The sequence below is a fragment of the Arvicola amphibius genome, chromosome 10 (genome assembly GCF_903992535.2).
Source record: "Arvicola amphibius chromosome 10, mArvAmp1.2, whole genome shotgun sequence".
Lineage (NCBI taxonomy): Eukaryota > Metazoa > Chordata > Mammalia > Rodentia > Cricetidae > Arvicola > Arvicola amphibius.
The window spans coordinates 19,802,440-19,814,711 of NC_052056.1; the positions used below are offsets into that span (position 1 = coordinate 19,802,440).

The window sequence follows — 12,272 nt, forward strand, 5'->3', positions numbered from 1 at the left end:
AGACTCCAAAATTTTGCATGTTTAAGGAACTAAATAAAAATAAGAATATCTTGGAGAAACAAATGTATTGTAGTTAGGTGGGGGTCTTCCAGTCTTAGAATTTTCTTTCATTGAATTAATAAAGTAGAAACACAGAACAGTCAAATTCATGAGCTATTGAATCAGAAGCCCCATGGCTTTCTTTGGTGGAAAAACACACACTCTTACACCAGTGTACAAAATGGAGCATGAACAGGGCTCAACTGGCTGGCCTTTAGACAGAATGCAGACAGCACCACAGGAAGATGAGGATTAGAGATTCCCTTATTCCTCATATGGGTGGACAATGGATGGTTTCTGGGGACTAAACACATATGTGTAGAACTACTTTCTCTGTTCTCGAGGGGTAGAACTCACTGGTTCACAGTGGCCAGGAGATTTCCATTTCAAGAGCTAGATATGCAAATTTCTGAACCCCTTGTTTAATACATAGTGGGAAATCATGGTGGTGAAAAAGATTGCCTAGGGGACTGTAGAAAAGGAAGGGAGCCTATACTAAGTCCTGAGGACTCCACCTTTATATACGACATACATATACACACACATCATGCACACGCACACAACATACATCATGCACACACACACACATACATAAATACATATCACATTTTTGAAGTGCCCACACAGACAAAAAAAAATGGCAAGTGAAAGTAGTGTCCCAGAGGCTAGAAGTTTGTTTTTAAGGAAAAGAAAAATAATCTAGAAGAGGAAGAAGAGTTAATGCCTGATGCCTTATTAGACTACAAGAGGTATAAGAACTGAACTGGATTTGATGGATTTGCTCACAGGTAGGAAATCAATAACCTCACAACATCTACCCTTTTCACAGTTGTGACACCAGCAAACTAAAGCAGGGGATGTTGAAAAGAAGAAAGAGTAGGCCAGTGAACCCATTTGCTCACTATAAGGTACTTAACTGTGGATAGGAATGATTGCTTAGGTAGTCACAAAAAGAACATAAGCCATGTTTTCTCTGTAATTGTTGTGATTTGAAGTGGTAGAACATATGGAAATACTGTGTGGAACTACAGGGAGAGAAAGGAACTAAAGACTTCGAAAGGGGAGCAAATGGAGCAAGAGAAACAGAGTCTAAGTGTAGAAGAATAGTCCTTCTGATATGAGATTCTCCTCGATATGCTGTGAATATGCTTTATTACCATTGGTTAATAAAGAAGCAGCTTCAGCCTATGGCAGGACAGAATAAAACCAGGTGGGAACTTCAAACAGAGATACAGAGAAAGAGTAGACAGAGTCAGAGAGATGCCATATGGCTACTGAAGCAGGAGAAGGCTGCAACCTTTTGGTAGGCCACAGCCTTGTGGTGATACATAGATTAATAGAAATAGATTAAATTAAGATATAAGAGTTGGTTAATAAGAAGCCTGAGCTAATAGGCCAAACACTGTTTGTAATTAATATAGTTTATGTGTAATTATTCAGGTCTGGGCAGCCAGGAAACAAATAGGCAGCCTCCACTTACACCCTTCCATATTTTTATGATGAAAAGAATATGGAAGGGCATAAACAGATAGAGCCAATGATGTCTGAAGCTCATACACAGAGGGAAATACGCTGTTCTAAAAAAATTAAGATGTTGGAATTAAATTCAGAATTTTGGAAGATTTTATGGCTTCAAAATAATTCCATGAAAATTTGAAAGATGTTTCTTAGATAATGAAGAATCAAATAAGTAAATAAATAAAACTTTAGGCTTGAAATGAGGACGGAAATGAAAATAGCCCCTAAGGAAAATGGAAGGAGGCCAGTGTCATTGTCCAGGTGAGGTTACCAAGGCAGGGACATGAAGCTCACTTCTCAAGTCCTCCCTTTATGCCAGCATTTAGGTTTTTGTGCATCACTGAAAATTCAGGACACATGGCAACTCCTGCTGTGTACGTCTTACTGAACAGCACTCAGGTGCACAGTCCATGGAGAGCAAGGTAAAGAGTAAGAGTCATGGAGACTCTCCACACAGTCCACGGAGAGTCCGGGAGTTGGAGTCAGAGGGAATGGGGGATGTAAGAGTTATCGCGAACACTAGAAGGAAAGGGGAGCATGAAGACGAAAGACCTGACAGGAGCAAAGGCAGGTCATTGGAATAGAAGTTCTCCAAATGCTGAGGATGCTTTGCAGGAAAAATACATTAATAAAGTAACAGAAAAATGCCTGCAAGGAAGCACAGGTATGAAACAGGGTGAGGATGAGAAATGAAACATGGTAGGACAGTGACCTGAATGATTTTCATTGTAACACACACAGTTCAGATAGAAATGTATTTAAGCCACAATTAGCACAATATCTATGAAGCAACTTCTTAATACTAAGTGTCAAGATGAATTAACAGCCATGAAGGATCCTACCCAGATGAATATGCTCTGAAAGGTACTGCAGTACCCAGTCCCAGCCTGCTTAGACCTACTTCCTGATTTACACAGTGCTACTTCAGATAAATCAGAAGGGCAAATTAAACAACCTGATTTTGTGTGCTAAATAATTGTTTAGCATTTGAAGAAAAATGTAGTTACCTCATTGTAACCTTTAAATGCCTAATATGCAGTTTGTGTCTGCCTTATTCAGGCCATTACAGAAAGACAATGCTTTGAACAATGAGAAAGATCTCTGTGACATTTTGGAATTTTTCTCAGAAGTTTATAGCTTGAGAATCAAAATTTGAAAAACATATATTTAATGAGCCTGATATCTTTTCTTATTTAAAATCAAACAGAAATTTAAGAGGCCTAAGTTTTAAAAAATATGCAGCCTACAATGAGTAGAATTACTCTTTGCCAATATTCAAAAGCAAAATACTTAAATTTCTTGAAAGTGAGTAAGGATGTTACAATCACTCTGAAACCCACTGTGCCAACTTGCTAAATTCAAACTTCAGCAAATGACCATCAAACCAAGGTGGTCATTGAACTCCAGAACAGCTTGAAGTTCCACACCTGAACTGACTGAGGCTATAAGCATTTCCAGATTTGTGAGCTTTTCTAATTGTGGAATGTCCACGGACACCTGGTTCAGTTCCTGTCCCTTTTGCCATCTCCCTCTCTTTTCCTCAAGGGGCTCAGGACAGAAGCCTGTACACTTGCAATCTTCTGCTGAGTTATTCCCTATCCTGGGTTAAGCATCTCTTATCATCAAATACAGAAAGACCCATGGTAAAAAGCCATGGGCTTTTAGGATCATATCAGTTCTCTCTAATTCATATTCTGAAGTTCTCAGCATCTCAAAGGCCTTTCATTGAAAGAAGTATTATGATAAAGGAAGTGCAGTGTGAACATACACTGTAGTTAGGTCTGTGCAAAAGATTAGTAGGAAGGGGGCAAAAGAGTAGATCTAGTTACAAATAAAGACTACCAACAAACACAGTCAAAAGAGCCAACGGACAGCAGCATCTTAAGGTAATAAAAGTAAACAAGCAACTATACCTTCAAGCACTCCCACGGCTAGGAATCTTCCGTAGAACAACTCTACCATAGGGTTCTTTGGCTTCTCTTCATCCCTAAAGCAAGTTTAAAAGATAGAAATATGCTTATAACTTTCAGATCTATAAATACTTGAGGAAACATAAAAAGGACCATTAAAAAGAACAATCTGTGACGAGATGGTAATATTCGCATGGCTATCACGCACACAGCTCTGCTATTTATTGTGTCACCTTGGGCAAAGTACTTAAATTTATTCTTCAATTTCTTTACCTGTCAGCTAAGGATAATTACAGTAATTGAGCTGGCAGGGTGGATATGAGGGCTGAATGAGTTACTGCTTGGGACCAACTCAGAAGAGAAGTCAGCTACGCTCACGAGGTGCTTGCTCTCTTCCTATTACCACTGTACATGCCATCTCATACTTTTAAGCCTCAATAATACTGGCCTTATTGGGAAGAGAAAAGACTGCTTCATCCTAAAAGATTTCTGAAAAAAAAAAAAAAACTCATTTCCCACATTTACCCATTAAAGTACTTAGGAAAGATGGCTGCAAGTGCCACCAGTGAGGAGACCAAACACCTGGTTCTGAAGTAGAGCCTATGAGATTTTGCCTTTTTGTTTGAATGAAGCAAGGAAAATCAGCAGGTTTTACTTTTTTAAAAACGTATTTATTTTATATGCATTGGTGTGTTGTCTTCAGATATGTCTCTGTGAAGGTGTTGGATCCCGTGGAACTGGAGTCACAGACAGTTGTTAGCTGCCATGTGGGTGCTGGGAATTGAACCCAGATCCTCTGGAAGAGCATCAGTGCTCTTAACCGTTGAGCCATCTCTCCAGCCCCTACTTTGTCTTCTTTATAACTTATATTATACACCTCCAAAAGACACTATTTAACCTGGTCTGTATGAAACTTTGCTGTGCTCACAACTGTATAAAGGAATTTTTTATTATTTTTGTGTTTAAATTTATAAATCTGACTTATGCAGATTGATTTTTAAAGTGGTAGACAAGCATTGGTCTCTTGCTCAGTTTCACACAGGTCATCATAGATCCTTAGAGCCATGTAAAGCTCACCAGACCTTATAGCAATCCAATCTTGCATGTCCTTCAGCTTCTTTGCGTTTGACAACTTGATGTTTCATACATAAATGACCTATGTCTTTTCCATGATTAATTTATTTTCAATTAATGTGTCTTCATGTTTCATCCATGGTTTATGAAGTATCAGAATTCCCATTTATTAGAAAGTGAATAATATGCTATTGTTTCATTCATTCATTATCAATGGACATTTTGCAACTGGGTATACAGTTTTTTATGAACAGGGTATACAAATACTGCTTCAGACTGTTTTTAAAGCATTGGAACACATGCCCACAAATCAAGATGCATTTTTAATCTTCTGAAGAACTACCAAACTATGCTGTGTGGCTGCTATACTATTTCATGTATATATTTCATATATCAGCACTGCACAGAGGTCCTGACTTCACATTACCTGGTTTGATAGTAGCCACCTAGGGCTGTGAAGTGTTCCCACTCACTCTACAATAAGGCAAGTTATAGAACTTGCTTTCACATGTGGTTACTGCAAGTTTATACCTAGGGAAGGTTCCTGCTCACCTGCAGCCCTGGGTAAGCAGAGAGCAGGGTCCTTTACTTATATACTCTGGGGACATGTGTAAGTCACTAGTTTGAGGGTTGCTGCCATCAATACAATTATATAGCACTAGCAATTAAATTATATCTGACTATAAAAATCGAGGTGTTTACACAACACAAAGACTTAATCTTTGGGAATCTTCCTAATAAAGACTTTTCTAAACTGTGACAACAAAAGGTTCTAGAGACTCACTTGACATGGGGAAAACATCCAAAAAGTGACAATTGTGATTCTTTGGCTGTAATTACTAATAGGAATCAGCATTTCCATGAAGGCTTGAGTTAGATTGTAGCGATTTGCTAGCATCTGCTTTATACAGAGCCAGGACTGCTTGAAGGACCGAGTGCACGTTTCCTGGTCAGTTACTCTGTGCCCCTTAAACTTGCTGTTGTTCTAATTCCTCCAGTAACATCTTGATTGTTTCCTCACAATGAAGATTAGTGATACCTGAGTTAGGAGATATCCAAATTGTCCGATTTGATAATTTCACAGAAGCAACTAGTTGCAACTGGCTATGCTAATTCTGAACTCTAAGTACTTATTTTCAAAGCACCTGTGAGAATTCTAGTGCACTCTGCACTGAAGGATACCACATCTTTCCTGAAGGCATCAGGCATGGACATTTCAGAACTGTCTACTCTGGTCTTCTTTGCATCTTCTCAGACACTCTTCACATGAATCATAGAAATGAACCCTAGATGTGCTATGGTTACATCAATAGAAAAAGGGGAAAGCAGAACTGAAAAAAAGTTAAGAAGCAATGAAAAGTCCTATTATAAGAGACACAACTCTCACTTGCATAAAAATAGAAGAAGTTTAGTCTATTACCAATGTCAGAGACAAAAGAAACTTCCCTGAATAAAACATTAAGAGTAATCATGGGAGTGAGAGTGAGGCCAGAACACAAAGAATACAGTGGTCTCAGGAGATAAAGAATAACTAGAAAGCTGCAGTCGGCCACTGGCACAAAGACGATGGATGGAGAACTTTAAAAGCATGGGTTGGTTTCCTATCATTGGAGAAATAAGATCCCTTCCTCCATATACGTCTACTCCAACTTTGAAGGCACAGCAGAGGATTTGCCTCAAGATGGACACAGCAAAGTGACTCAAATCAGCTGAACTCACAACCAGAGAGAACTAAGAACTACTGAAGAGCAAATGAGGATAGTTCCAGGAAAATTTAAGATTTAGATAAAAAAGGAATAAAAAATTTTAGAAAAAACCAAACAGCTATAAATGGAGAATGGTGGAGAATGGAAAGTGGAAGATTATGGATAAAAGGCAATTGAGCAATGTAGTGTAGGATATCCTTTATGATTTTACCTGAGAGGAGAAAGTTGGAATTCAAGGGTAACACTTCAAAGCACTGAGAGAACCTTCTAGAACAATGGTTAATGCAGGGAGGTAAAAAGACTGCTCAACTCTCGTGACTTTACGTTCAGCTGCCTCTGAGCATTAGAAGGCTAACAAAGAAAGGGCAAGAAACATGCACTTTTCTCAAAAAGAAACAAACTCTCAGGGAACAGAGCCATGGAGGCACCCACACTTGGGTCTTTCTGGACCAGAGTGTTGGCAGAGCACACCTGTTCAACCCAGTGAGTGGGAAGAAAGTAGAGGGGACGGACAATCGGACAATTTGGATATCTCCTAACTCAGGTATCACTAATCTTCATTGTGAGGAAACAATCAAGATGTTACTGGAGGAATTAGAACAACAGCAAGTTTAAGGGGCACAGAGTAACTGACCAGGAAACGTGCACTCGGTCCTTCAAGCAGTCCTGGCTCTGTATAAAGCAGATGCTAGCAAATCGCTACAATCTAACTCAAGCTTTCTGTTCATTTTCATTTCTGCTGCTGCTGTAAAACACCCCAGCCAAAAAGAAGCTTTGGGAGGAAAGGCTTATAATTTCAAGTAATGTCCCGTCATCTCAGGACATTCACCAAGGCAGGAGCTTGAGATTGCTGGTCACACTACAACCACAGTCAGGACCACAGGAAAACTAACGCACTCATGCTGCCCGCTTACATCAGCTAGCTTTCATCACTTACATAGTTTAGGGCTCAGTCCATGGTATGGTGCTGCCCACATTCAGGGTAGGTCTTCACATCTCAGTTAACAGGACAGCCGCCCACAGATACGCTCAGAGACCAATGTGATCTAGCTAACTTCTCAGTTGAAGTGCTCTCCTAAGTCTAAGTTGTTTCTGGTAGACATTTAAAACTAACCATTATCACTTTCTAAAAGAAGGGATGTGACAGACACATACACACACAATGCATGCATGCATGTAACTGAACTCAAAGATATATGACACCACAAAAGGCATAGTATCAAGAGCTGCAGGAATGGCTCAGTGGTTAGGATAGCTTTTTTCCTGCAGAAGACCCAGGTTTGTTTCCCAGCATCTCTATGGCAGCTAACAATGATCTGTAGTTCCAGTCCCAGAGTTTCAACAATCTTTTGGCATCCACAGGCACTAGGTGCATACATGGTACACATTCATTCAGCCAAAACATTCATCCACATAAATAAGTCATTTAGAAATGGATATAGAATTAAGAAATATATTCAGGACTGAGGACACACACCAAAAGTAATCCCAGAATAGTACTGCAAAGGTATCTCCATTGGATGCTAGGCTTTGGGTCTCAGAAGCATCAAGAGCAGATCCAGTGCTGAAGTTTGAATAGGAAGTTTTGGGCAAGTAACTAAATGAAGCTAAGATGAAGACAGAAAGCAGCCTTGGAGGCAGGGTTTAGAGGCCTTTCCAGCAACTATAGCAGAAAATACATTGCTAGAATATTCTCCATCAGAAAGGAGGATAATAAATAAATTCACCGTTATATGTGGGAACCGGTTACATATAACGGGCAATAAATGATCTCAGAAGGAAAATGCACCCTCTGAATTAACAGGTAGCCAATGGCATAAACTTCCAAACAAGCAAAAAGAAATCATCTCTCAAATGCCTTTCTATGATGGAGATAATTTGCAAATGTTTAATTTTGTTCCTTCAAATAGTACACACTTGGTGCTAAATTCATTTCTTTTATTTTGGGTTTTTTTGCTTTAATCAGTTGCATGTTTTATTATTATTATACATAATAATATTGAGTATTCTTTTATCAATTTTTGGTAATTTAATGTTTATGTAATGAATTTTGCCTTTCCTTCTCATCCCTTTAATCCCTTTTCCTCTCCCACTGAAGTGCTTCTTCCTAGTAAGCCCCGCCCTACTTTTATGGAGTCTTTTTGTGTGTGACCCACTGGGGATAACTACCGTGCCTTGCCAGAGAATAAGAGTTGTATATTAGAGAATGAGCGACTTGCCCTGTCCCTAACAAGCGTTAGGAGACAAACACCCCTCAGTATGGGGTGGGGAGTCAATTTCCACACCAGATCCACAATGCAGTGCGGCTGAGTCCACTCGTGCGCAAACAACCAGAAGACTGAGCTCCCGAGAGCAAAGGCGCTGTCAGGTACAGAAAACGCCTTTTTACTGGAAAGCTCTCTATCTCTGGAATTATCTATATCTGGAATATCTCACTCCACTCTCTCTATTCTTAGCACACTAGTTAGCTAATCACAACCTATGGCCAAAGGACACTTCTCTCATTAAACTTTGTTACTGTACTGTAAAAAAAGTCCTTAGTAAGATTCTCTCAGCTTGGTTTACGTTCACAGACAGTGGTCTACAAGCAACTCACTAGTAATGGCTGTCATTCTGCAGAACTAAAGCCAATAGGGCTTTCTCAGCTTATGTTTTATCCTAAATTTCTGACATTATTCTGGCAACAACACAAGTCAGAACTGCACAAAATTATGAGATTAATACTGCAGGGTAAAAATGACAAGGTAACATGTTGGTGCTGTGTTTGTGTGTGTGTGCATGTGTGTGTGCATGTGTGTTGTATGTGTCTTAAAATTCCTCTGAAATCTAAAATCCAGGCATGCTCAGCTCAATATCTGAGGTGCTGAGAGAACTAGCGATATGAGTGAAAGAACACAGCCCGCAGATGAGGACCCCAGCAAGCTCTGCACAGGTACAGCTTAATACGGAGTCCGCAAAAACTAAAAAGCTGGGACATAGTTTTTTAATTAATTGACTTGTGTACACAAGGCAAAATAATCTGATTTCTGCGCATAACTCCTCTGAATTTTGCCTTAAAAGATCAATTGAATTTCATTTGGAAAAAAATCCCTTGGATTTTGACAGCAAATTGGAGGGTTTAATGTTTAGGTACATCTCTGATGGATAATGATATTACAGCATATTTAAATTAAAGGCAAACCATGCTATAGTGGCCTTTAAATAACAATAAGGCTGAATGTATTTTAAAATAAAAAAAGAAAAGGAGATGGAAGATACTTAGGAAAACTGGAAGAAGGAAGGAGGTAATAATTTTGAGCCTAGGATTTCTTGCCTGTATTCTACATATTGTTCAGCGCATGCCGCAGATTTCACAACAGAGCCTTTAGCAGGAATCTAAACGGCTGGGCTTCAACAAAATACATAAAGGTGCAGCTGGAGAAATGGCTCAGCAGTCAACAGTGCTTGCTGCTCTCGCAGAGAACCTGGCTTTCCTTTCTAGCACACACGTGCTGGCTGAGGACCACCCGTAGCTCAGGTTCCAGGTGATCTGATCCCTTCCTTTGCCTCCTCAGGCAGCAGACACAATGTGGCACACAGCTAAACATGCAGGCAGAGCACCCATAAGGGGACAAATAGTTAATATAAAAAAGGTGGCCTCAGGAGACTGAGCAAACTCCATTCAAATGAGAGAGCCTCTTTTTAAACATTAGGTGAATGGCACCTGAGAAACAACACCCAACATTGATCTGCCACGGACCCACATATAACGGTGAAAGCGTCAAGGATCTGTGCTTACACCCAATTGACAGAATGAACAGCATGAATATGAAAAGGGAAGTACTCATCCTGCCCTCAGGAAAGGACTTAAAATGAAATAAGGTTCTTTTGAAATTCATGCCCAGCTTACCCCCTTCTTCCTCATGAAAAGTTGAACCCAGGAAGAACACAGGACTGTAAGATTAGTAACCTTAGGAATCTCACACCAGATCTGATAGGAGAAACTGATAGGAGCTACTGGAAATGTGCTACCTTAACTTCCAGACAGCCTTTTAATAACACAGATAACACTAGGACTCCCAAAAGTTTCTCACACTTGCATGTTTGCACTGCACCCAGAGAACAAAAATGATTCTCATTTATTGACTTTAAAGCCCCATCTTTAAATATCACAGTGACTTACGTTTCCTCTTCAGCTTTCATTTGAAAGGCGTCTTCTAACCAATCTAACAACTTGTGTGTAAACTCACTCACATCTTGCTGTGGAGATAAAAAGGGGCAGTTGGTTGATATTTGATCCTACTAATAAACATGCTAGATGCTGCAAAATAAAACATAGCCAGACACTACTCACAAAAGTATCATGAGAATGTGTCCTATATAATGCAATAAATTTTTATAATTTAACCAGAACAAAAAAAACCAATAATTTAAAAGTATTAAAATCATAAGGTTTCATTTTAGGAACACACACATAAAATGTAACAAATTAATTTAAAAAAAATATTAGTTATTTTCTCCCTGAATGCTTTGTAATGAATCCATGAAATGAAAGACTTCCTTTTACCAGAAGATTCTCTGTTTTATACAAAATTATCATCACCTTTTCTCCTAAAAAAAGACTAGTGTTTTTGACAAATGTTTAACTCATATACAATTTTTAATCCATACCCACTTTTATCAAGATATTTATTAACTTTTACAGGTAGTAAGCCCGATTATTTAGTCTACAATCCTTAAACCCCAAATGAATTTTACATTTAGGAATAGCTAAATACCTTTTGTCATTCCTTTCTTTGGTTTTTTGATCCCCTAACAAAAAAATAGTAGGGTAAGTAGTGGCCCACATATTTACTACCACCACTTACATAATGTTGTTTGGAAGACAGAAGAATAGGTTTAAAAAAGAAAGACCAGATCATGGCATCAAGACTAGATAGATGAAGACACATAGGTAATTTGCCATAACTAAAGTAGCCTCAAGAAAAAAGTAATTGCATTTTTTCCCAAGTAGTGCTTAGCTCAATAAATTCAACTATAAAATGTTGATGCTAAGGTCTAGGAAGAGCAAGCAGCTCTAGTACCACAAAGTTAAACAGGACTGGTCTCAGCACAGAAGTCTCTATTGTATATACTTGTATCACCATGAGCAAAATAGCAGCAAAAAAATTTACGCAATACCTCAAAAAGCAATTTTAACTGAATATGGGTCTTTGTGGAAATTGCTAATAATCTTATGGTGAATTCGAATTAGATAAAAGAGTGCCCTAAGTCCACTAATGGCCAATGGAACACAGAACAAGAGAAGGGAATTAGAACAAATGAAGATAGGCAGAAATCAAAACTAGCCTTCCAGGGCCAGGGCCAAACAATACCAGAAAATGGTGGAGGCAGGAAGATACTCCTATCAGAGAGCACGTGGCTCTACCCGCATCTTCATTCTAAACCCTTGGCCCCAACATATATTAATAATTTTCTATTGTTCCTGAGCCAGATGATTAATTTGTAAACATTTTAAACAATTTTATTCTTCTTGAAGACTGTAGGAACCATCAATGTTTCCTACTTATGACAAGTCTTCGAGGGAACTATTCCATGTCTTTCTATGTAATCAATCTAAAATTTACAATTACACAACAAATTTTTAGCAAAGTTCAGTAGGATGAACAAGGGAGGTCCTTAACAATGCATGTTTAAACTATAAGAAAAGTATGACGAAAACTGACAGGACTGCCATACAAAGAATCGCCCATAAAATTGTTTCACAGTGCCAAACATGACATATTCTGGGAGAATATGAAAGAAACACAAGTACAAAATACCAAGCCGGGACATGGAGGCATATACCTTAAATTACAGCACTTGGGAGGCAGGGGCAGGCAGCTCTCTGTGAGTTCGAGGCCAACCTGGTCTACAGAACAAGTTTCAGGGCAGGCTCTAAGGCTACAAAGAGAAATCCTGTCTCAAAACAAACAACAAAAACAAACCAAAAAAAAAAAAAAAACCTAATCTCAAAAAAAAAATTAAAACCTAATTTAATGTGACT

At 38.8% G+C, this 12,272-nt stretch overlaps 1 protein-coding gene across 2 annotated transcripts in view; it reads right to left on the minus strand.

The window, feature by feature from the left end:
* Nucleotides 1-12,272, minus strand: part of Usp25 (ubiquitin specific peptidase 25) — a 106,373-nt gene that overhangs the window by 42,366 nt on the left and 51,735 nt on the right. For both annotated transcript variants that reach the window (XM_038345848.1, XM_038345847.1), the window contains 2 exons: nucleotides 10,410-10,486; nucleotides 3,471-3,544 (listed from right to left, as the gene is read on the minus strand). In XM_038345848.1, the coding sequence (XP_038201776.1) occupies nucleotides 3,471-3,544; nucleotides 10,410-10,486 (151 nt within the window). The remainder of the gene's footprint in view (nucleotides 1-3,470; nucleotides 3,545-10,409; nucleotides 10,487-12,272) is intronic.